General features: G+C 37.6%; 1 protein-coding gene across 2 annotated transcripts; it reads right to left on the reverse strand.

Annotated features, from left to right (window-relative positions):
- Positions 1-730: 730 nt before the first annotated feature.
- Positions 731-17,275, reverse strand: mmp23ba (matrix metallopeptidase 23ba). 2 transcript variants are annotated; one of them, XM_026925937.3, is made up of 8 exons: positions 16,887-17,275; positions 9,666-9,801; positions 9,257-9,396; positions 6,784-6,951; positions 4,439-4,603; positions 4,019-4,129; positions 1,458-1,584; positions 731-1,244 (listed from the first exon to the last, which is right to left on the reverse strand). In XM_026925937.3, the coding sequence occupies exons 2-8, from the start codon at positions 9,791-9,793 to the stop codon at positions 1,070-1,072; spliced, it is 1,014 nt and encodes a 337-aa protein (XP_026781738.1). In that variant the 5' UTR covers positions 9,794-9,801; positions 16,887-17,275; the 3' UTR covers positions 731-1,069. The 2 variants fall into 2 exon arrangements, with proteins under 2 accessions (XP_026781738.1, XP_026781737.1); XM_026925936.3 differs by having other exon boundaries at positions 9,666-9,805.
- Positions 17,276-24,090: the final 6,815 nt, after the last annotated feature.

Here is a 24,090-nt window from a genome sequence, read left to right on the forward strand (position 1 = left end):
TGGTCAGAGTGTGAAAATTGTGCTGAGGATCTGAGTTTGTACTGAGCATGTCACAGGCAAGTGTTGTTTCATCATAAAATAAACCAATCACTACGCAAATTAGGATTGTCATGGTTTCATGGTTAGTCACGGTATATGAGAGCTACCGTAACAAAATACAGATTAAAATACTTTTCCGTCTTTTTTCCTGTACCTCGTAGGCACTCAATTTAATTTTTAAATGACAGTGACATATACTGACTGTGTAACAGATTTTATGGAAGTGTCCTGTGTGAAATGTTTTCACGCTTTTTCTTCAGATTAAAGACACTTCAGGAAGCTCTCTCTTTTTTTTTTTTTTCCTCCCACTGAAATCAAAATGAAAACAAGTATGTACTACGGTTTTCTTTTCATTTTCACCACTAGCTTGTGTCTTTAAATGGTTGATTAATACTATGACACCGTGAAACCATGATATTTTTATATTAGGTTTTCACACTGTCAAAATTTCAAATCAAAACACACCTAATACAAATATACTGTGCAGTGGGTGTGTGTAGGATTAAGGACATTTTCTAATTTGCATTCATAGAATCTTGATCTCATGATGAGTTTAAACGTAGAAGCTTTTGTAACTTTTTAACTCTGTTGTCTAATAGCTTTTTATGTAGAACTGCTGCATCAAGCAGTTTATTCAACATAGGAGAATTTGTTTCCAAAATGATCCACAATTATAGAGAAAAGCCACAACTCTCACAGAATAATTTTTTTTATTTAGCACCTAAGGAAACAAATTTACAAAAAAAAAAAAGAACAGAAAAACCCTGACATCAAAATATTGATAGCTTTATGTATGCATCTAGAGGAATATGTGCCCGAGTAAGTGAGGTTCCATGGTGCTGGGGTGAACTTAAGCCTTTGGTTGCATCTCATTTGTTCTCCTTTTCCTCATATACAGCACTTGATCACAGACTTTTTTTTTTTTTTTTAGATGAGGACAACACAGTGGCAAAGAGAATGGCGCACTTATTTTGGATAAAACCAGTCTGTGGTTTCTGTCAGTACTATTTCATGTTGTGGCTTGACATCCTCAGAAGCGCACCCGTAGCTTCCACGAATAGGTTGTCAAAACCTTGTTCTTCTTCCTCACGATGCAGGTGTAGGTACCCTCGTTGATAGCATTAGCCACAATACTAATGTGATCGTCCTTCAGGGTGATGTAGCCAGGGTGAGAGAACTCCAGCAGCTCGCCGTCTTTATACCAGCTACAGAGATCAGAGTGGTGAAGGTTAGTGGGTTATGAGTGAACCTAACGGTAAACGTCTCTTGAAAATGCAGTCCTTTCTTGGTGGACCACTTTTTCAAGCTTTCAGACTGAGATCAGTTCATCAGTACAGCTGATGTTAAAAAAAAAAGTACAATCAGGTCATCACTGTTCAGTGATTGGGTTACAAATGGAAAAAAAAAAACCCACTCACTCCACTTTTCCTTGCTTTGCAGCAATTTTCTTTCCACAGCGGAAGGTAAGTTTCCTCCCCTCAGCAACCAGCTTGTGTTTGGTCCGTGGCGGCTTTGGAGTCGGGGCGACGGTAGGAAAAGGGAAGGCTGTTTGGGTATAAGGACAATCTCAATACAGAGCAATGAAATGTGATACTGTAACGTCTGCAACGTGTATTTAAAACTCTCTATGGAATTCGTTGAAACGTCCTGGAGCCTGACCAGGTTTCTCAAGGTTTAAGCCAAACTGATCTCCAAAAAAGAGTAACCACAGACACTGTTAAGTAACATTTACTCTGAGTTCTGAATATGAATGATCATGTCATCCACATTGTTGGATACGGAAATATTTGAATCTTTACCGACTTCTAACTCATTGTAACCACAAATGTTTTGGTCCTGCGCCACACAATGTTGATCATTGTGCATCTGCCCACAAGCCACATGCTGGGATTTCAGTGGCTTGTAATCATGCAAAACATGCTCCCCGAAAGACCAAATTTCACCCTGACTGCAATGAGAACCAGACTAGGAACTGCCTTTTCTTCCAAGCAAACTAAATTTCAGCTTTCTGCACCAGCCTGGCTGGAGGAGGAGAAATGTTCCCAGTGTTGTGTTCTAGGATACAGACCTATCTCAAAATGTTTGGAATTCTCAAGTTTATCTACTCTGCTTCATTTCTTGCTTTTTTTTTTTTTTTTTCCTCCAATCCTAAAAATGGATGGATGGTAGTTCTCAAAAAATGTCTCTCTCTTCAAAATGGTATGTATTAGTCTGCTAAAGGGCTTGAAACAAACTTTGGAAAACCTAGGCTTTCAGACCAGCAGGAACTGTCCGTGAAAAAAAAACAAGGGGGCGGGTATTAAGCGGCAACGCTCATATTTTATTGTTGTCTGCTCAAGAAAAGGAGGGGCTTCGACTGAGTTGAGGATGTTGCCGTTTTTGCTGCGACCTCATATGAGAAAGATTATACAGAATTGCATCATCTAATTAGAAACATAGATTTGAAAGCATCATTTGAGGCTTTTGAACTTTCCTTAGTGCTCAATTAAAGCTCAACACTTGTAGAACTTCACTCTTTTTGTCCTCTATTACGTAGTTAGCTGTTAAGTTAATCCAAGTACCAAAACACTGATTGTATATAAACACCTCCACTATGCTGACTTAGAATAGAAAAGTGGCTCAAACCGACCAACTTGTTAAACTATTTGAATGACTGAGTAGCAGAGATAAACACTACATCATTTCATTTTTTATGTGCATCAATCAGCTGAAAACAAATTCGAATATGTTAAGATAATGAAAGGATGTACTGTTTTTCTGAGCTACTTGGTCAATAAAATAACTACTATTTACAAGCTGCTTGCTTTAAAAGGAACAATGCTTCCTCCTTGCTATGGAAAATGCAGTTCGACTATTAGACCAATACTTTCTGTGATTAGTATGTTTAAGAGACTACTGTCTACTAGCCAATCACAGTGGTGGTGGGCGGGTACTTTTTGATAATACAGTTAAAATGAGCAATTTAAATGTCCAGACTGGTCAAAATGCAGAAAGTAGAAAGTCAGGGTTGGAAAATGTACTGAGAAATTAAGTAATCAAAGTACAAGTTAAAATAAGTTGCTATTTTTAAATGTACTTAGAATGTTAAAGGTATTAAAGTAAATTTAACTGATGAACTTGATGTTTTCATGTGAAAAGTATGTTTTTCTACATAAACTATGCCATTTTGCCTGAAAACAACATTCAATTTCTCTATGTTTACTGCTCATATTCATGACTAATGCTGTGGGCTTGACAATGAATTAATCCAAAGTAAATAGTGGTTACTTACATGATATTTTCCCAATCCCTAGAATCTGACTTGCTGCCAGTTACATTAGATTCTGAAATCTGCGCTAATCCGACCAGGCATTAGCAAAGAAAACAAAGAAAGTGGATGTAGAGCTGGAGGTGTTTACAATTTGCACATTGATAGTACTATTATTTTTTCATGAGGACAAATGGTTATCTGCTTTTTCCTGTTGTCTAATGACATTTTTTTGGAACCACCCCATTAACATTATAATTATTGGTCAGAACTGAAAAAAATAAGACTTGGTCTTGAAAATAATTTTAATGTGACTGGCAGTAGTGCCACAAGTGTCTTTTGAGAGCTTTAAATCATGACTAAAAGTATGTATTTCGCTTCTTTAGTAACAGAAGCAAACATATGCATTGCTGTTGGATTTTTTTTTGTTAGAGATTTTCAGCCATAAAAGTACTAAACAGTACCAGAGTATCTAAACCTTACATTTTAAAGACTTCTGATTGGGTTTGTAAAATTAAATCCAGATTTGAGTTCTCAAGATTTGCAAGTACATTTTAAATGCACCTGCAAGAACAAAAGTCTCTTTGCTTCTAGATTTTATTTATTTTATTTTTTTTTGTGCAGTGGTCAAGGCACAACCAATGTAACTGATAGGTGATTGGCTAAGGCAATGCCAGATTTCACAGATTATCAATTTCTGAACAATTTCTGAAAAAACTCTAACTCTCTTACTGTAACAGAAGTCACAGCTGTGGGGGCAGTGCTTTTGCATGAGCTTTCTTTTGCTTTCGCAGTAGCCTTTCCTGGCCCAAGCGGGACAGATAAATAATCTATCCAAACATCCTGGAGGGAGAGACAGAAGAATTAAGAAGGGAGGGAAAGATAGGCAAGAAGAAAGTGGAGAAAGGACATTTAAAAGAAGCCTTAGAAATTCAGAAGTAGATTCACGTAATCTTCACGTAAACTCTTGCTGACTACCTTTGAAAGAATTCACTCTGAGCACATTTCTGAGAACATTAAGATTCCATGCCAAGACATTTCTTCACAATCATTACTAAGCACTGAATCAGCATGCATTTTACAAGTCCCTGTCTTGGATAACCTATCTCACTGCTCCTGTATTAAATGAAACCAGCTGTTCTATCTGCGCACCGTATAGTCGCTGGAGTCCCCAGACGTCGTCCTGTGTTATGAGTTTGCGGCCAGTTAGCGTCGCGTTGAGATGCATTATGGCTGTTGGGTTCTGCGAGTGCATCAGACCCAGTGCGTGACCAATCTCGTGAGCAGCTACGTGCACCAGGTCAGTCAGCCAGACCCCTGCTCAAAGAACAATCACACACACTCATGTAAGGACAAAATTACCTTCCTGCAGTGTTAGTGCTAATCAGGTCAGTGTAAAGGTGCACATGTATGCAATCGTTCAATTGGCCTATCATGTTGCAGCAGCATAAAACGCATAAAATCATGCAGATGCTGGTCAGCCAAGAACAGGAACCTGAGGCAAACTTGGGCACCAGATCGAAACTGGACAGTTGAGGATTGTGAAAAAGACAAGGTCTTGATCCTGTACCTACTGTAGCCTCGGATTCCTGTCCTTGGATGACAGGAGTGGAACCTGATGTGGTGGTTTTTTTTTTGGGTTTTTTTTTGATAGCCCATCTGCTTCAATATTCGGCATGTTGTGCATTCTGAGATGCTTTTCTGCTCACCACGGTTGTAAGGCGTGGTTATTTGAGTTACCACAGCCTCCTGTCAGCTCACACCAGTCTAGCAATTCTGCTCTTACCTCTCTCAACAACAAGACATTTCCACCCGCTCATTGGATGTTTTTTGTTGTTTGCACCACTCTGTGTAAACTCTAGAGACTGTTGTGCGTGAGTGTTCCAGGAGATCAACCATTTCTCAAATACTCAAACCAGCCCACCTGACACAATCAATCATGCCACGGTCAAAGTCACTGAGATCACTTTTTTTTTTTTTTTTTTTCTCAGTCTGGTGTTTGACGTGAACGTTAACTGAAGCTCATGATCTGTATCTGCATGAATTTATGCACTGTGCTACTGCCACATGATTGGCTGATTGGATAATTGTTTGAATGAGCAGGTATACAGGCATTCCTGTTAAAGTGGCCAGTGAGTTGCTTAATAATATAAGAAACCTAGACCTTTTGAATAACTAAAGACATTACACTTGACATACAGTTCTGTGCAAAAGTCTTAGGCACATGCAAAGGAATGCCATAGAGCAAAGATGCCTTCAAAAATAATGAAATTAAATGTTTCTACATTAAAAAAAATACTATAAAGAGCAGTAAACAGTAATAAATGAAACAAAGTCAATATTTGGTGTGACGATCCTTCACTTTAAAAAAAAAAATAGTAGTCTCAGGTGCAGTGTGTGCAGTTTTATAAGGAAATGAGCTGTAAGTGTTACTGAGCATCTTGCAGAAGCAGCCACAGTTCTTCTGGAGACTTTGACTGTCACACTTGCTTCTTATTTTTGCAGCAAAACCCAGCAGCCTTCATTATGTTTTTCTGTCTGAAAAGTGTCTCTTATGTAATATGCTGCTTTCTTTACTGACATACAAACATTTTTCTGTGACATTTAATTTTGTGCTGGAAAACGAATGTTTGGAAATCTAAAATGTTGTACTGACTCGATAATGTAGACGTCATAAAATAAAAATCTATAACAAAGTTTGTACTAAAAAAAAAATAAATGCCTAAGACTTTTGCACAGTAATGTAGATCCCTCGTTAGCTTTCTAAAGGGGATCTACTTGGAAGGAAACATTCTCTTCTAGGGTCCTGTATAGCACCTCTAAGGATTCCCACAGAGGGACAAACCAAAGGGTTCTATATTTAATCATTTTTCCTAAGAGAATATTATGGTCTACTATTAACACTTCATTAGTTTTGTTTTCATCTGTCCATGTGATGAGACTTATTTTGACCTCTGACACCTGTTTAGATGATAATAATGGATTTGCCTATGATGACATTGTCTCTGATGTTTTGACGCCATATGACCAAGGTTAATATTGACGTTTTGATTTGATGACCAAATGCCACTGGCTCGAAATTCGTTCAAGAATACTTTGATGTTTTTTTGATCATGAGAATATTAGCTGTTGTGTAGTCCCTGAGGTGATATTATAGATTTGTTAAAGTTTAGTCACCCAGTGACTGCCAGTGACATTTACATCATTTACGCCTACTCCAAGGGCGTCTTTCCTAAATCCACACAACCAAGAAGGAAAAACAGCAACCATGCCACACATTCAGTGGGTTGAGTCTCCTTTAGTGATCAATGTTTAATCTTTTCCTACTGGGGGTAAATGGCTTGTGCTGTAAATGCAGCATTTACAAGAAATCCTGGTAAAAATCTGGGATAAATTCTGGTGAAGTTGTGGTCTTGAACTCAGCTGTTTAAACAAAGGCCAGAGAATGAGAATTGAGATTTACGAACATGAGGAGTTTTTGATTCAAAGTCACTCGCCTTTCTTCCAGCTGAAGCGCATGTTCCCCAAAATCCAGTACTCATCATCATCAAAGTGGATCTCTCCGGTAGGAGGGAAGAAAGCATGTGCCAGTTCACCTGTGATGCCATCGAAACAGTGATGCAGGTGAGACTGCAGACAATCCGTATGATTTACTGGGTAGAAGCCTGCCAAAAGAAATGGAGCGCTTGTATTTATATCTCATCGTCAGATCGATGAACAGAGACGATATCACATAAGATCAACACAACACACTCTTCAAAGGCCCTATGGAACATAAATTTAAGGCGTCCTCAAATTTAGGAAAGTTTAGACTAACTTTCAGCATCTCCCAGAAGTGCACGTATGTGGAACATAACTCTAATTTATCCGACATGTACTTTCAAAATCCTCATTTCATTTTGTCCAGAATGTCCCATGGGTTGCCAAATGTCCGTTAAAACCACTGAAAGTAACCATCTTGTTTTTATTAGAATTTAAATGTTAATAGGTTTTTTATGTGGGTGAGCCTGGAACAGAAGTGAGCCGAATTTACAATGCATTTCCATTTTAATTTAGGATTTATCTAATCGGAATGATTTCCACATGGGCATAAAATGATTCAAACATAGGCTTTTTACAACATGCACTTTAAATCAATATATGTGGCAACATGGAAAGCCTTTCGTGTGGTCAAATTTGGACATTTTCTGCTATATATAGTCCTGAGAACTCAACCAGAAGTAAATTTCTAGCATTTTAAAGTCTGCTTACCCCCAACTCCACTGAAATACAACCCACCTATCTCTACATTAACCCAATCTACTTCTGGGAAAAAAAAAAAAAATTACAGCCACATTTTAAAGAATTTCAAGTTCTCACTCTCAGAATCTTCCACATCAGTCTCTGTCTCAACACCGGAGGTAAAAGTCACTTGTGGAATTTAAACATTAGATCACATCTCATCACATCACTGTCTCTCCACTCATCACTCCACTCATTCATTCAGTCAGTTATTTTGACTAAATGTCTTTCCTTGATTTTTTTTCATTAGGTCATTTAAACATTTTAATGATGATGTGACAGCGCATGAACATTATGGGAATTTTGACAGCTGGCGTTTGATTACAACTGATTTGATCAGACTTATATCTAATCCAAAAACGTATTCAAATCATCAGAAAAGCACACTTAACTAGTATTTAGACGTCTTTGGGCAGACTGGTTGCATTTACCGACGTGTTTTGTTACACTGGCTCTTGACCTGACGTGTTCTGGCAGAAACCCAAGGCAAAGCAACCTAACTAAAAACATTTTCCATGTCATTTTGGCTAAACATTTTTATGCTTTCTTAAAGTAGAAAAGTCAAAGTAGATTTTCGTTTTGTGTGTCATTTTTGCCTTTTCTTGCATTTTTATTGTCAGACTGCCACACATTTGAGCGTATTTAGTAATTTTGATAATCATCATTAATAATCAATGATCTCCAAGGTGCAAATCATGTCGAGTTCATTTGTTTAAATATAATTATGGCCAATAGTGGCTAAGGTTCTGTGTTAGTGGCTGGAGAGTCTGAAACTGTCATCTTGTGGGCCCTTGAGCAAGACCCTTAACCCTCATGTAAAATAGGCATGATGCCTCTTTTGTCCAACTTGCATTCAGGATTTTTGCGCCTAGCCACAAGTATTTTGGCTTTCTAACGAATAATACAACAGCAAAGATGTGGCACAAAATCTGGACTTCATCCACGTTTCTGTCACTAAAGTGATTTAGAGCTATTTCAAATGAATGGAACTAATTATACCCTGTTCAGTTGGGTTTGGTTGTGATAGTTTCCAGACATAATATGTTAACAAATGATGTCTGCAATCAAGGCCAGGAATTTAAGTGAACATTGGCTGGGATAAATCTGGTTTACTGTTTTGATGGATTTTACAAAATACACTGCTCTCGTAGCGGTAATGGTTTGTTAAATGAGACTACATCTTGAATTATTAATAAATATACATCTCAATTTTAAATGTGCAAAGAAGACGGAGGGTGTGTTCAAATGAATTTGGATTACCTCTATCAAATAGCGTTTAAATGTATTAATGGATAAACAATTCCTAAGAACAGAGTTTAGAAAATGTTACATAAAAAATACATAAATGATTCTTCTCACATCTCCACATCAGCCCTATAATCCAGCCACTTTATTATTAACGTTCTGATATTGTACAGTTATAAAGAATATTTCTATTTTTTCTTGCATATTATAGGTTTTTGTTTGTTACTTGTTTTGTCTTGAGCAAATTGGCACAAAAATGTTCTGCGGGATGAATATAGTTTTATCTTGTCTTATCTTAATGCATATATTCCTCATCAGCAATTCTACTTTTATAGAAAATGTTTTTTTTTATTGTTAATTCTCTGTGTAATGTCTCTCCATTAAGTGCCTTGACTTTTTTTTATATATGTATGGCATTGTGAGTATGAAAGTCCATGCTCATACCGATTTTGATGTCAGCCTCCTCATCAACAGGCACCTCTCTAAAGCTGAAAGGTGATACGTCGCTCCACATGGCAAAGGCCTTGGCGATACCCCGGCGTGTGTCACTGGCGTTCATCAGGTTCCTCGGGAATGACAGCAGTCTGCAGCAGGAATTGTAAACATAAACAGTACCTTTTCCCCAAATTCCTCGAGCAAATTCTGCAAAACCGATTCTTGTATGGCAAAACGTCTTCGAAATTAAACCTCTTGTTCATTCTCCTTGACGTTCAAAATGTCCTGGATGGCTGAAAAGCTTCACTGACTTTTTACATAACACTACACAAAAATGTCCTTATTCTACAGGCTTGTAAATGACAAAATAAGGTCATAAATCATGGTTTGAGCACTTTTAAACAAACAGCATGCCTACTTGTAGGTTAGCTTGAATTTGTCCCATTTCAGTTTCTCCGGGGTCAGAGTGTAGCGCTTGTTCCTGGAAAGGTGAAGCACGTGGGACCGGGCGTCTTTGCGGATCCCAATGATCAAAACGCCAGACATGTGAGCTTCTTCCTTGGACAAAAAAACCTCAGATTAGCCAAATGGCAAAGCCTGTGAGGCCTTTGCTCCAATACGCGTGACTCGTCTCCTGATACAGTGTTAATAGTAGCACTCTTCTGATAGTATTAATGGCTTGTTATCCAGAAGCACATCTTGAAGGAATTAGGCAAATAGATTTGAATTTGAAATGTGCAAACAGACAGCCGCTTTATTTAAATAGGTTACATAACCCTTACTATTGTGTGACTTGTCTTTCTGCCTGAAACCTGCTTTATGTCCAGTGCTAGCACTGTTGCTTTATAGAAAATCTATGTGGACAGGAGAGAAGAAAATAAAATCATTCCTTTGGGTATTTAATCTGAGAGCTTAGTGTTGACTAACTAAAGTGACAACTTATTTTTGAAATGAAGTATCAATGTCCATAATGATGTATTATGAAGCTTGCAGTGGCCTCATTAAAAGTACATCAGACTCAGACGGCTGCAGTATTTCATTGTGTACATGAGGGTGAAACTGTTATCCAATATCTCCACCACGTGTATTACATAATTACGCCGTTAGTTACTAGAGAGAATATGTCAGGAATAAAACACAACGTGGCGTGCTGTTACAGGAAAATAATCGATGAAGGTGTGGTATTATCCTGAATGACAGGAAGCGGAGCTACTTTTCCCACCCAGTAGTTGATTATTTTCTTATAACGGCATATCCTGAAGTTTTTTAATTCCTCTAATACCTCAGCAATTTGCCAATATTTTATTCCAATATTTTATTTTATTCATTTAAGAACACATCATGTCACATCACACCATGAAACAAGTTAGTTCCTGCACTGCAAAAAAAAAAAAAAAAAAAAATCACATCTTGGCAAGTGACAGCATCTTGAGTAGAGGGAAGGTTATCTAATATTTCTTGTTATGTGAATATTATATAACAAAAAGCATTGTTATAGACCATTCAGCCTATTTCTAGACATATTTTAAGCTTAAAATATTGGCAGATCATTTCTAGAAATGAACGTTTAAATTAAGCAAAACTATCTTTCAAAAGAATAAGACAATTTCAAGCTTGAAATGAGTACAAAATATCTAGAAATAGGCTTAATTATTATTTTTTAAGAGAAATATTAGTTGAATTTGCATATATTCAAGCTATTTTTACTTGCTACGATAATTTTTTGTAGTGTTTATCACTTGTGTTAGTGCAGTCGTTCATCATGCTCGTTTTTTTTTCTCTCTGACTTGAAGTTAATGGGGCCAAAGTGCAGCTTGTCACGTTACCGTGAAACTGCAAAGCGTTAACAAAGTCCTGAAGACTTGTTGGAAAACTGTTACAAAGCACTGATGAATTTCGTTGGTATTATTTCCCAGTATATAAACAAACTAGACTAATTTAATAATGAAGGATTTCATAATTACCGTATGATACGTCTAAATCAATGTGAAAACCCCCCGAGAGCTGTTTATTACGCCGTTCATACACAGATACAGTATGCATAAAACAGGAGCTTCCTTGATTCTGAGACACAGACATGTCGACCCAGCAGTGGTATGAAACGAAGATGAATTATTGAAGCTTGACTTTCTTTAAGCTGGCCAACACTAGCCCTGCTACAGGCTGCTCTAATGAAAGACATTCATAAAGGATATTGCTACAACTAAACATCTACTGCAGAGTTACAACCTCTGCAGTTAGTGTGCATGTTTGAAACGGTGCTCTACACGTGGATCTTATGTAACTATCCGAGGATGACAGTTGAAAATTTGGGTGGCTTTGTCAGTTCACGAGCTGGCAAGCTTAACTTTGGAACAAGCAGGGGAAATAAAAAATTTTGATCACAGTGCTCCACGGGAATCATCCCCACTACGGCCTCTCACATGTGCACTAGATATTCCATAAAATGATAATTTGGCATAAATGTTTTACTGAACAGGTATAAAAGCAAAGGATATTTTTCTGATATTTTTCAGAAAAATTCATTTTTTAATTACTTATTAAATTTCAATGTCATTTTTTAATTACTTATTAAACGAGAGTGTGTCGAAAGTGAAGAAAAAATCTTCTTGACTTTTTTTTTGTTGTTGTGTAATTGTATCCATCTTGAGATAAAGACGCATATGAAGAAGCTTTAAAGTACTGCAGGAGTAACCTTATACCGAAAGTCCTCTACATTGGAACACAGAAACACACATCACACATCACAGCAAGCCAGAAAGTGTCTGGGTTAAAAGTTTACAGACTTGGAATGAAACGTCAAGCCCTTCCACATTTTACACAGAACTTCAAGCTCAATGTCTAGATGAACAGTAATAGAGAAACAATGTCTGTATGTGTTGCAACGTACAATGATGAACTTTCCATTATGCTAATCCCCTGGTCAATATGACCCATCTGGATTTCTTGTAGAAACTGATAACAGCAGTTTATAGAGAAAGAGAGAAGACAGACGCCTTTTTTTGGGCCAGTGTGGGAGAGGAGACATTCCTGAGTGGAAACAGTCCCAAAACAGGCCATGTAGCCTGGCTTTATATCACATGCTTTTTCAGGCTTGTTGTTCTAAGCTGCACTCTTGGCAGACGCCTTCTCTTTTTTCCTAAAGAAAGTCAATGGAAAATGACATCCAAAGTCCAAGGCAAGCGTGGCAGTGTCGGACCCTCAAACGATGCCGGGTCTGCTTTAGAGGATCAGCTTGGATTGCAGCTCGATCACGTAAGATGATGTTGTATGCTTTAGGTTTTTTTATGTATCATTCAGACTAGCAGCGTTTATTCATGGACTGTACAGAGGAACAATTTACAAAACCTCGAATGTCAAACTAATAATATCATAAGACCAGGCGACGTTTTTTCCAAACTTCTCCAATCTTCAGTAACTGTCCAGTTTCTCTGAGCCTGTGTCCACTGTAGCCTGTTCTTAGCTGACAGGAGTGGAAACCAGTGTGGTCTTCTGCTGTTGTAGCCCCAAGGTTCATCGTCTTGTGCACTCTGAGATGCTTTTCTGCTCACCACGGTTGTAAAGCGGGATTGTTTGAGTTAGCGTAGCCTTCCTGTCAGCTTGAACCAGTCTGGCCGTTCTCCTCTGACCTCCCTCATCAAGACGTTTCTGCCCACAGAACTGCTGGTCACTGGATGTTCTTTGGGGAGGTTTTTTTTTGCACCATTTTGCGTAAACTCTCGAAACTGGTATGTGTGAAAATCCCAGATCAGCACTTCTGAAATACTCAAACCAGCCCATCTGGCCCAAAAACAGGTCAAGTTGCTGGCCAGTGTCTCCATGACTTTATGCATGGTGCTACTGCCACATGATCATCTGATTGGCTCATTGCATGAATGCACAGGTATACAGGTGTTCCTAGTGAAGTGGTCAGTGAGTATATACATTTCAAAAAGATATCTGGCTAAATACAGTGAGCCATTGATTCCAGGAATGTGATAATATTTGCATCATCCATTAACCTTTGGGGTTGTCATAGGAGTTACATGAGTTACCAAGCTATCTCTTGTCTAATTGTATTGTGATTTCCAAGACGTTTCACCACTTATCTGAACGGCTTCATTAGTTCTACAGTGGAATTCGCCTTGACTTATTATTAATTAACCTCAAATAACCACACTGTGATAGGATTCAGAACCCCATTACAGATGCAGGTTTTTGCTTCTTCAGAAAGCATCCATTAAATGGATCTAGCCAACTTTATAAAAGGTGTTCTCAAACACCACCTGAAAAGCTTTTTTGTTTATGCAAGTCAAAACAGTCTGTTAAGGCTGAGCAGACTCAGCATGGTGAATTAAAGCATGGTTCGAAAGTAACAGAGTCTTGGCATTCACTGCTCAAACGAAGCCATGAATAGTGCGGCTACTTCACAGTCCCTCCTGTCATAAACTCTGCCAGGAACCACTAAACCTGAACCTGACATTACACTTGACTCGAGCAATGTTTACCGTCACAGTTCTCAAGCAAAATTGCTCAGCCTCAGCATCTGCAAAAGTCTTTCCATATGGTCCTGACACACTTTTTCTCCCAATTTGTTGGGTTTAGGCTAGTTCATTGCAAAATCAAAAAGGTTCAGTTAACATGGTTTCGCATGGTGTCTAGTTGGACTGAAGGAAGGAAAAATCTATTCTCGCAGCGTTTAAATTATAAGATGTAACTGATAAGTACCTATAACTTTAGTGAATTATTCTGTAATTGTTCACAACACATTAGATGCAGCAGTGATATTGTATTGGTTAGGGATCTGTGCTTTCTGACTAAAAGGCTGTGAGTTCAAATCCCAAATCCCCAAAAACTTCACATACCACTATTTGGACCATGAGCAGAACCTGTAACTTTCAACTGTCAGCTATGCCTAAGCTGCATTGGATAAAATTGTCAGACACGTGTGAGGTGAATGCTCATGCTTTCATAAACCTTTCAGGTTTAAGCAATAAATTGTGACAGGTGGAATTTAGATGAATGTTTACACTTTGTTAGTACAATTTTTTTCTGGCTTCATCATCTGCAAAAATTACAGGAAATACTATGTAACAGTGTCGATGTGTATACATGTCTGTCACATCAATTTGGTGAACTGACTCCTTCGTAACTCTGACAAGAACACCTCAGCGTTGTCGTTTAAAATCTTTTTTTTTTTTTTCTTAACCCCTTCAACTCCTAGGAACCCTTAATGGGCCAAGACTTGCATCCCACCCTCTGGTATTTATATACCTATCCTGTTTTGCTGTTGTTACTGAATGATATGGTTTAAGATCAATAATTGGATAATAAGCTGGGCTTTCGGTTGATTTGATTAATGATTGTGGTTTAAAAAACCTACACACCCCAGAGCTGAATGAACGCAGCATTTACATGAGCCAGGCTGAATCTGAATGTCATGAGAGCGTGTCTTATGTTAACCCTTAGCAGTGGTTGATGATAATGTAAAGAAACATATGGTTCCAACTACAGAGCCTTTGGAAATGAATGAAAGATTTCTATCCTGATGGGAGTGGTCTCTATCAGGATAACTCCACCCCCATCCACAGGGCATGAGGGCTCACTGAATGGGTTGATGAGGATGAAAACTGTGTAAATCATATGCTATGGCCTTCACACTCACCAGATCTCAACCCAATGAAACATCTATGGCAGATTATGGACTGATGTGTTAGACAGCACTCTCTACCACCATCATTAAAACACCAATGAAGGGAACAACTTCTGAAAGAATGGTGTTCTTCCTTCCAGTACAGTTCCAGAGACTTGTACAAGCTATGCCAAGTTGCACTAGCTGTAGACTTTACGTTTTGTCACCCGTCTGTAGTTTGGACCATATTGAGTTACAGGATTGCATTGAAATCAGTCTTTATCCTAAGAACCATGAAAGGTTCTTCTGTTTGTCTTTCACTTTCAGAGTTTCACTTTCAGAAAAGGGTTCAAATACCACTTTAGGAAGTCTAACCACCCTATAAATGTAGTAGAGTGTACTACATTATTTACAAGAAAGAACTGCTGTACAAATCTTGAGCATTGGAGGTCTGTGAAATGAATGTTAAACTTTAAACATCTTACTTTTTTTTCAGAAGATCTGATTGCTGACCTTCTTCATCATCCCGATACTCCATGTGGCACCTCGTTTTAGCCTGACCTCAGTAAGGGGTACAGTGTTTAGCATTATAGCTCCTACACTTTGGAATTCACTTCTTCAAAGTCCCTGTGATAGCTCCTCTACTCAGATTTTAAAGCTGAACCAGAAACTCTTCATTCAGTTCCATTCCAGTTCTCATGCTGAAGTGTATGGTGTCCCTCTTACGTATATGTATGTATACTCCTGCTTATGATTCTTATGTCCTCTGGATTTGTTCTGGTATGCTGTCCATCCTGTCATTCATTCCTTTATTTTGTCCATTTATTTGTTGTTATTCTATTGTATCTATTCATTCTGATTCATGTTTGTAACATTTTATTTCATTTAATTCGATTTGTTTTACGAAAATTATTTCAGATTTCTGTTATGGATTTTGTAAAGTGACCTTGAATCTGAGAATATATATATATATATATATATATATATATATATATATATAGATAGATATATATACACACATACATACATAAAATCATCATCATCTTCGTCTTATTATTATTATTATTAGTAGTAGTAGTAGTAGCAGTAGTATTTTGCACATTCCACACCACATATTTCACATATTTGTATATTTTTCTTGGCACTGTGTATGCATATACTATATCTTGCCATTTTTCTATTGTACCACTTACATATTGCTCATATGCAGCATACTGTATATATTCATAATCAGATCTGTGTATACAAATCTCATCAATGTGCCATCTGACCATGTGACTACTACTGCATCTGGTTGTACTATTATTATTATTATTATTGTTATTATTAGTAGTAGTAGTAGCAGTAGTAGTAGTATTAGACCTATTCTCCCTTCTACACTGAAATAATAATAATAATAATAATAATAATAATAATAATAATAAGTGGTCAGTTAGATTTAAGAGCACATATTGCATATAGCTGACATTAAAAAAATCAAGTTTCTCATCAAAACGGGATTTCATTGCTTCTACTACATTTTTTAATCAGGTTTCTAATTACTAGCTTTAATTATATAGAGTGAGTGTGATCAATTCACGCAGAATTAACGTAAACCAATTACATTATGAAATCTCGCGAGAATACTGGCGATGACGGGAACTGAAACTATAGAATTAAATTAATCAGATTATAATAGCCCTCTGTTATAATATAGTATAACGGTAAATGTGGCTGTTGCAGTGCGCCAGCGACCGGGGTTCGATCCTCAGTTCAAGTGCGAGTTAAATCTTACTCAGGATTTTGAAAATATATGATTAAATATAAGTCAGGTCTTGGGTTAAGAGTTTTTTAACCATTCCATCAATTATACTATTTTATGCACAGAGTAGCTTCCTGACCCATGTAGTGTCTAGGGACTAGGACGCCAATTAGGACACTACAGATGTGTGTTACTGACATGCAGCGGTTCCACTCCGCGCCACAGCCCTTTACCACGAGAAAGAGTTTTTAATGTGAAGTACCGCGAAAAACAAACTCACACCTTACCTCAAACGTCCAGGCAGGAAAAGCTGCGGCTTGCTGCACAGGCGCTAAAAACACGCCGAGCAGCCCGAGAGCCACAGCCAGAGCCAGCTCTTCCTTTCCCCGCACCATGTCTCCGTCCAAAAGTGTACCCGCAAACAGCACGTGCTCAATTTCTCCACCATCTATTCCTCTTTCACGCCTCTGCTTTCCATCTGAGCTGCGAGTTCCGAGTCCGACGTCCTGCTGGAGTGCTGAAGTGTTCACCGCTTCTCCTCACCCCGATGCGAGTGGCCGTGTTCCAAACTGTGGAGCTGCACTTTTCCCTTTTTTTCTTTCCCCTCGGTCTCTTCAGCACACCTCCGCGGTCTCACATTACTCCAACTGAGATCAGAAGTATTTGGAAAGGAAAGCAGCTGTAGACTACTATACTGAAGTCCAGCCAGGCAGAGCTGGCAGTTTTATCAGAACTTCAGCCTGCAGTTTATGCTGTTTTATTACCATACTGTACTCTCAGAAAAAAAAAACAACACTACTAATCTGTACTATTACTTAATAATTACTGATAAACTGTCCTTTTTGCTCTTGTTTGCTCTCTATCACCTTTTGTACCTTTAAAGGTGCAATAGTCATTTTTCTTAATGTCTTACTTGTACAAATAACCTGATAGGTAACTAAAACATGAAAAAAAAAATACACAGGTTTAAGCTTTGCCTCAGCGCAAGTGTAATAAGTTGCTGAGAAACCCCATTTGGAAAACTGATTTCCGGTCCGGAATGCTTGTTTGTGTTTGGATTTGCCTCCTGTCAGTTATTTTATACACACTACACCAGGGGTGCTCACACGTCTATGACGGGAGAGCTAATTTTTCATATTTTTATTATAGTAAGATCCACTAAGATATGTAAAATATGCACGTACACTCTAAATTTTGAGTTTGAGAAATTATTTTGAGAGATTTGTTTTTATTCAAATATTGTTATGCAATCTGTTTTCATTCAAAGAAATCGCAAAAGTAATATACAGAAGCAGGGGCATGGTTGAGGATCAGTGGCGAACAGAGAGGAGGCGGGTCAAACTGGCAAGTAACGTGTGATGATTTTCACCTGTGTCTTTTTTCCACCAGTCTACTTATTTGTGTCTCTTTGTGCATTCAGTAACTGCTGTAACCAGAGAGAGAGAGAGAGAATGCGATATAGTTGGCGGAGCTTGCGAGACACGCACGAACGCACACACACACACACACACACACACACACACACACACACACACACACACACACGCTGCAAAGCGTGAACTTGAACTTGACAGAGCGAAACCTGTGAGTCTGGGAAGGACTCGTTTCAGTTGAGTTGTTTTGGGTTTATTGAGTATTTGAAAGTGCACTGAAAAGTGCAGACTTAATAAACGCGAGACTGGAGCTTAGCAAAAATTCCGCCTGTCTCCTCCACACTCTCACACACCGAGGTTCTACACTGACCTATTAAAAAGATCGACCAGTGGTTGTCTTGCGATTGACGTAATGATCATCTGGCCGGACCTTTGTGAACATGGGTTGGTACAGGGGATGGGATCACAGAGTTTAAAAAAAAACATCATTCAGAAATCATTCGAATCCACCTACTTAACTGTTTAAGACCTAATCTTACCCAGTGCACCTTTAATAATACCTTTACTTTCACCTGGAAACATGGATATAGTGTACTGAGGGCAGTTTCTGAACATTTCGGGGCCCCACACCTACACCAATCATATTATTTTATATTCAAGAAGGAACAGAAGTAACACTTCATAATCTTGGATGGAGGAGGCAAAAAAAAAGTTTAATAAATAATAAAATAAAAACAGCTGAACGAGATCTATTTATGCAAGGAGTTAAATCTCTTAACAAGTAACATATATAAATAAAATGAATAGACATTTTAAAAAAGAATAAGGTAAAAAAAATAAAATACTACAAATAATCTGCTTATTGTAGCACTGAAATACTTGCTAGCTATTGGTCCTAGCTTACAGCATTTAGACATGACTGGGGGAAGTTGAATTTGAATTTGGCTTTAAAATGTGACCTCATCACTCACAGTTGGTTATAATACTGATGATGGTGCAACATATTTGTTTACTGCACCTGAAAAATGACCATTAGACCATTAGAGGCTGCTTAGCATGTTGAAAGGTTTACACTCAGGAAAATTATTTCTTCATTGATTGTGTCATCTGAGATGCTAGAGTTCTGAAAAGAATGTTTCGACCACCTGAGAGGTGAAAGGTCAACAGGCTACTATTGTCATAGTAACAAGCTAGCAGCTTAACGTGTGTTCCAGTGGTGGAAGACGTATCCAGATGCTTTACTTAAGTAAAAGTACTAATACCACACTATGAATAGTCCTGCATTAAAAACTTACTTAAGTAAAAGTATCTAAGTATCATCAGAAAAATTTACTTAAAATGGTCCCTGTCATTGTTTTACTATTATATATAATATTTTTGGATTAATATTACTGCTGTATTAATGTGTATGTTGCAGTTTACTGCTGTAGATGTTTAAGGCTGAGCTCATTTGAACTACTTTATATACTGTTGAGTAGTTTAATCTACAGTAATACATCATATTCTATAAGATTATCATACGTTTGTAGCGTCACTGTCCTGTGAGAACCACACATCTCTAAAAAGTCAACTTTTCATGAGCTCAGAAAAAATGTGACAACGCATTTTCCAGCTAATCCAAGGGGGTTTTAAATGGTTTCTTTAGATTAGGAAGTAGGACAATTTTCTCAACCCGTAGAGGAACACTTAATCCTTCAGTTTATCACAAGCATTCAAAATCACCACATTTGGAGATACGCAGTTTTGGCAGGAAGTGTATGAAAAATTGAAAAATTTTTATCTGAAAAGTAACTAGTGACTAAAGCTGTCAGACAGATGTAGTGGAGTAAAAAGTACAATATTTGTCTCTGTGATATAGTGGAGTAGAAGTATAAAGTTGCATAAAATGGAAATACTCAAGTACAGTACAAGTACCATGAATATGTACTTAAGTACAGTACTTGAGTAAAAGTACTTAGTTACATTCCACCAATGGTGTGTTCGCCTTGCACTTCTTATTGTAAATACTAGTTAGCTAACTAGCCACTAACCTTTTCCATTTCAATTACATCAGCAAGCTGAAGAAGTGGCACTTCTTCTTTTTTTTGTTTTTTTTTTGACATTATTTTATATTAGTTACCTAATTTAGTTATGTAAATTGTAGTTTCTTGGCCGGGTCGGGGGGGGGGGGGGGGAAATATATATCAGCCTTGATATATATCAACCTTTTTTCCCCCAAATGATAGTAAAGTGTGCTTTCTGCATGTCGATTTTATAAATCTTGGGGCCCCCTGGTGGTTTAGGATCCCTAAGTGACCTCTTACGCCACTTACAGCAAGACGCCGTCCTGACTGTACCTTTAAAAAAACATTTAAGGTACATAAACAGACTGTAATTTGTTTTTAGAGTAAAGCTCTAAAGGTACACTATGCACCTTTCTTGTAAAAGTTACATACTAAAGCTATAAAGGTTATGGCACGCTTAAGAGTACCGTAAGAGTGACGAGGAAAGTTATAGTTTAGTGCACTTTTTTTCCTGAGAGTTTAAAATCGCAGATACTGGTACCCTTAGCTTATCAGTTGTCTTGTGTCATCTTTCCAAAGTCCATTTGTTTTGAAGTTCAGAAAATCTGGCTGGTAACTGGGGTGGGTGATTTGGCAAAAATATTCTGAAAAATGAAGATATTTTGGCTAATTATGTGAGGGGGGACAAATATCAGGAGGATGTAGCCTACACTCACACACTACTTTTGCTTGTTACTGTTGTGGTACATTCAAGCGTACAAGTACACCTTTTTTATGTTTATCTTTTACCTAGAAAGTTGTATATAGTGTGCATTAAAAGCTTTACTCTAAAATGTCATTATTGTCCAGTTACATACTTTAAATCGTTTTCAAAGGTTCCACGTGAAAGATACATAGTAAAGTGTTCAAAAGATAATGGTACAGGTTAGTACTTTTTTTTTTGCTGAGAGGGTACAACATTATATTATATGAATAAAGTACACCTACAATTAGACACATATAATCGTGATGTATAATGAACTGTAAAACAATATTAAAACAAAAACTATTAAGATTATTAACAGCAATAACATCATGTCATTTCTATTAAATATTACTGTATAGAAAATTACTTTCTTGCTTATTGGAATGGGATTCATTTATTACGTGTTTATTAATGTATGACATGTCTTATTCTTTAACCATTTCTAGTTACGTTTGTTGCGGAAAATCCACAAAACAACTTAGTTTCTGTTATCTCTTATGTCACTTCAGCTATAAACAGTTCAGTGAAGTTAATAAGGAAAAAAAATGTCATATCATGTTACTGAGAAACCAAAAAGTCCTGAATAGGTGGAAAATTTTACTGAGTTACAAAGCACTAACACTGAAGACTCCTTCATTAAATGTTAAATAAACATCTCCTTAAAGGACACTTCACCATATGAACAGTTAATAACATCAAGGTTTTTAAAAATGTATTAATTAATTTATTATTAGTCTTAGACTATGTTGAATATATGTCCCTGTATTACTATAGAAACAATAACGTATTAAAACAATATAAGCAATGATTTGAAGCCAGCACTAATGTCTGACCTGCTGTTGATTAATTAACAACTTCTGAACAATCAGACTCAAGAATTCAACAGCGATGTGTTGTAATAGATGTTATATAACTGAGATTTTAACGTAAATAAAACAATAGGTTACTGTGCATATCACAATAAAAGTGGAGGGAACATGTAAACCCCTGCTGAAAATGAGTTACAAAGACAAGGGGTTCCGGATGGCAAAACTCTACAGACTTTATTGAATCAAACAACAAAGCCGAGATGGTCTGCAGAGCATCTGATTTTACATAGTCGTGGCCCATGCTTTTAAACAATTCTAAAACAATGATCTCATCGGATAGAGTTTTCTCTTCTTTCTTTTAATCACACACCTGCCTCTCACCTCAATTATTTCACTGTCCCCTTATCTTAGTTTTAACCGTGGCGAGAGTTCAGTCAGTTTATGTTTCAAAAACAACATTACCCTTCACCTTAAAAACACCACCTACCAGGTCACACCAGTTTGTTCTCACAGAAACATCTTCGTACGATCATAGGCATAAAGTCACCCTTCTAAATGTACTAGAAATGGTACAGTGTAGTATATAAATGAAGCTCTGAAAGTTCATACATGAGGTGATTTAAGGTCACTTTTCAATACTGTTGCATAGATACTGATTGACATAATACTAATTAACAAATGATATTGATATAGATAACCATAATTGCTGAATGCCTGTTGTGTGCACATGTACTGTATATACACACACACACACACATTCCTGTTTTATGTGTTTTGTTCTGTTTTTTGGTCTGTTCTTTTTTTTTCCACTTATTGTTAGCGTCCTGCATAGGATCTCCCTTTAAGACATCATCCTTATAAATATTCTGGAACCTTTACATAAAAAAATCGTCTATTGACCATAACTCCATATGAATTGCTTTTGAGGTAGCTGCATGTTATTTTAGATGTATTTTTTTTTTTACTTGATTAAATTGGTAGAAAACAAGACAGTTTTTTGGGATTAGAATTTCTCGCCTCTGGATGCAAGTGCAAGTATTTGTGTCGGCTTGGTATTTGCTTAGCAGCCTCACGGCTCCAGGGTTTCATGTCTGGTCCTGAGCTCAGGTTGTTGTCTGTGTAGAGTTTCATTTGTTCTCCCCTATCTTGATTGGCTTCCTCTAGGTTTTCTCCCACCTGCCAAAAACATGCTAAATTACTAAATACTAAATTGCCCTTTTTTGTCAGTGTAGGTTGAAGTGTATGGTTCACTGCGATGAACTGGCTTATCATCCAGGGTGTATTCCCACCTTGTTCCCAGGGTTCTCTGGATCCAGGATGCTTATTGAAGATGAATGAATGAACGTATAAGAATATAACGTGTGTTAATAACATTATAATTGCACAACACTGTGTAATCAGATGGGGAAAAAAGAAGACACGCTGTTCCTGAATGACCTGAAATGTTCCTGAATGAAGATACGCCTGAGCATGAGGTGCAGGTGATAAGACTGTATGTGTGTCAGCATGTCACAACCTTACACAAATTCACCCTGTACCTTTCCACACATTCATGAGGGCATGAGTCATTATGTTTACAGGATTTGGCAGACACTCTTATCCAGACTGACTAACATTTACCACAATTAATACATATAAGCAGTTGAGGGTTAAGGGCCTTGCCCAACGGCCCAGCTGTGGCAGCTTGGCAGTGCAGGATTTGAATTTGAAATGTTCTAACGAGAAGGTCAATGTCTTAACCACTGAGCTACCACTGCCCAGATTCATGACTTTTTTCCATAAGTGGGGTCCATGAAGCATAGCCAGGGGGTTTGTGGTGTATTTTTTAAAGTCACAACCTAGTCTGGAGCCTATCCCAGGGGACATAGAGCAAAAGGTAGGGGACAGCCTAGACAGAGTGCCAACCATCACAGGGCACAATCACACACTACGGACAATTTGGAAATGCCAATCAGCCTACAACGCAGTCCTTGGACTGAAGGAGAAAGCCGGAAACCCCCAAAGCACAGAGGGGACATACAAACTCGTCGCACACAGAGCAGAGGCGGGAATCAAATGCTAGTATGGAGGAATTTCCTGTTATCTATATCAATATCATTTGTTAATTAGTATTATGTCAATCAGTATCTATGCAACAGTATTGAAAAGTGACCTTAAATCACCTCATGTATGAACTTTCAGAGCTTCATTTATATACTACACTGTACCATTTCTAGTACATTTAGAAGGGTGACTTTATGCCTATGATCCTACTAAGATGTTTCTGTGAGAACAAACTGGTGTGACCTTGTAGGTGGTGTTTTTAAGGTGAAAGCTAATGTTGTTTTGACTGAACTGACTGAACTCTCGCCACGGTTAAAACTATTTTCTTATTCTGATTTGCAGAAGTATTTGCCACGACACTAGCAACCACGCTAACCACTAAGCCACCATCTCCCACCACTTACTGTTATGGAAGTACTTATTAGGCTATTTGACTGTTCCCTTAAACTGAATGGATTTAATCCAAACCCCAAGAACTCAAAAGCATTTCAGCTTAATAATAATGTCAAGTACTGGAA

Source organism: Pangasianodon hypophthalmus, chromosome 8 (assembly GCF_027358585.1).
Source record: "Pangasianodon hypophthalmus isolate fPanHyp1 chromosome 8, fPanHyp1.pri, whole genome shotgun sequence".
Lineage (NCBI taxonomy): Eukaryota > Metazoa > Chordata > Actinopteri > Siluriformes > Pangasiidae > Pangasianodon > Pangasianodon hypophthalmus.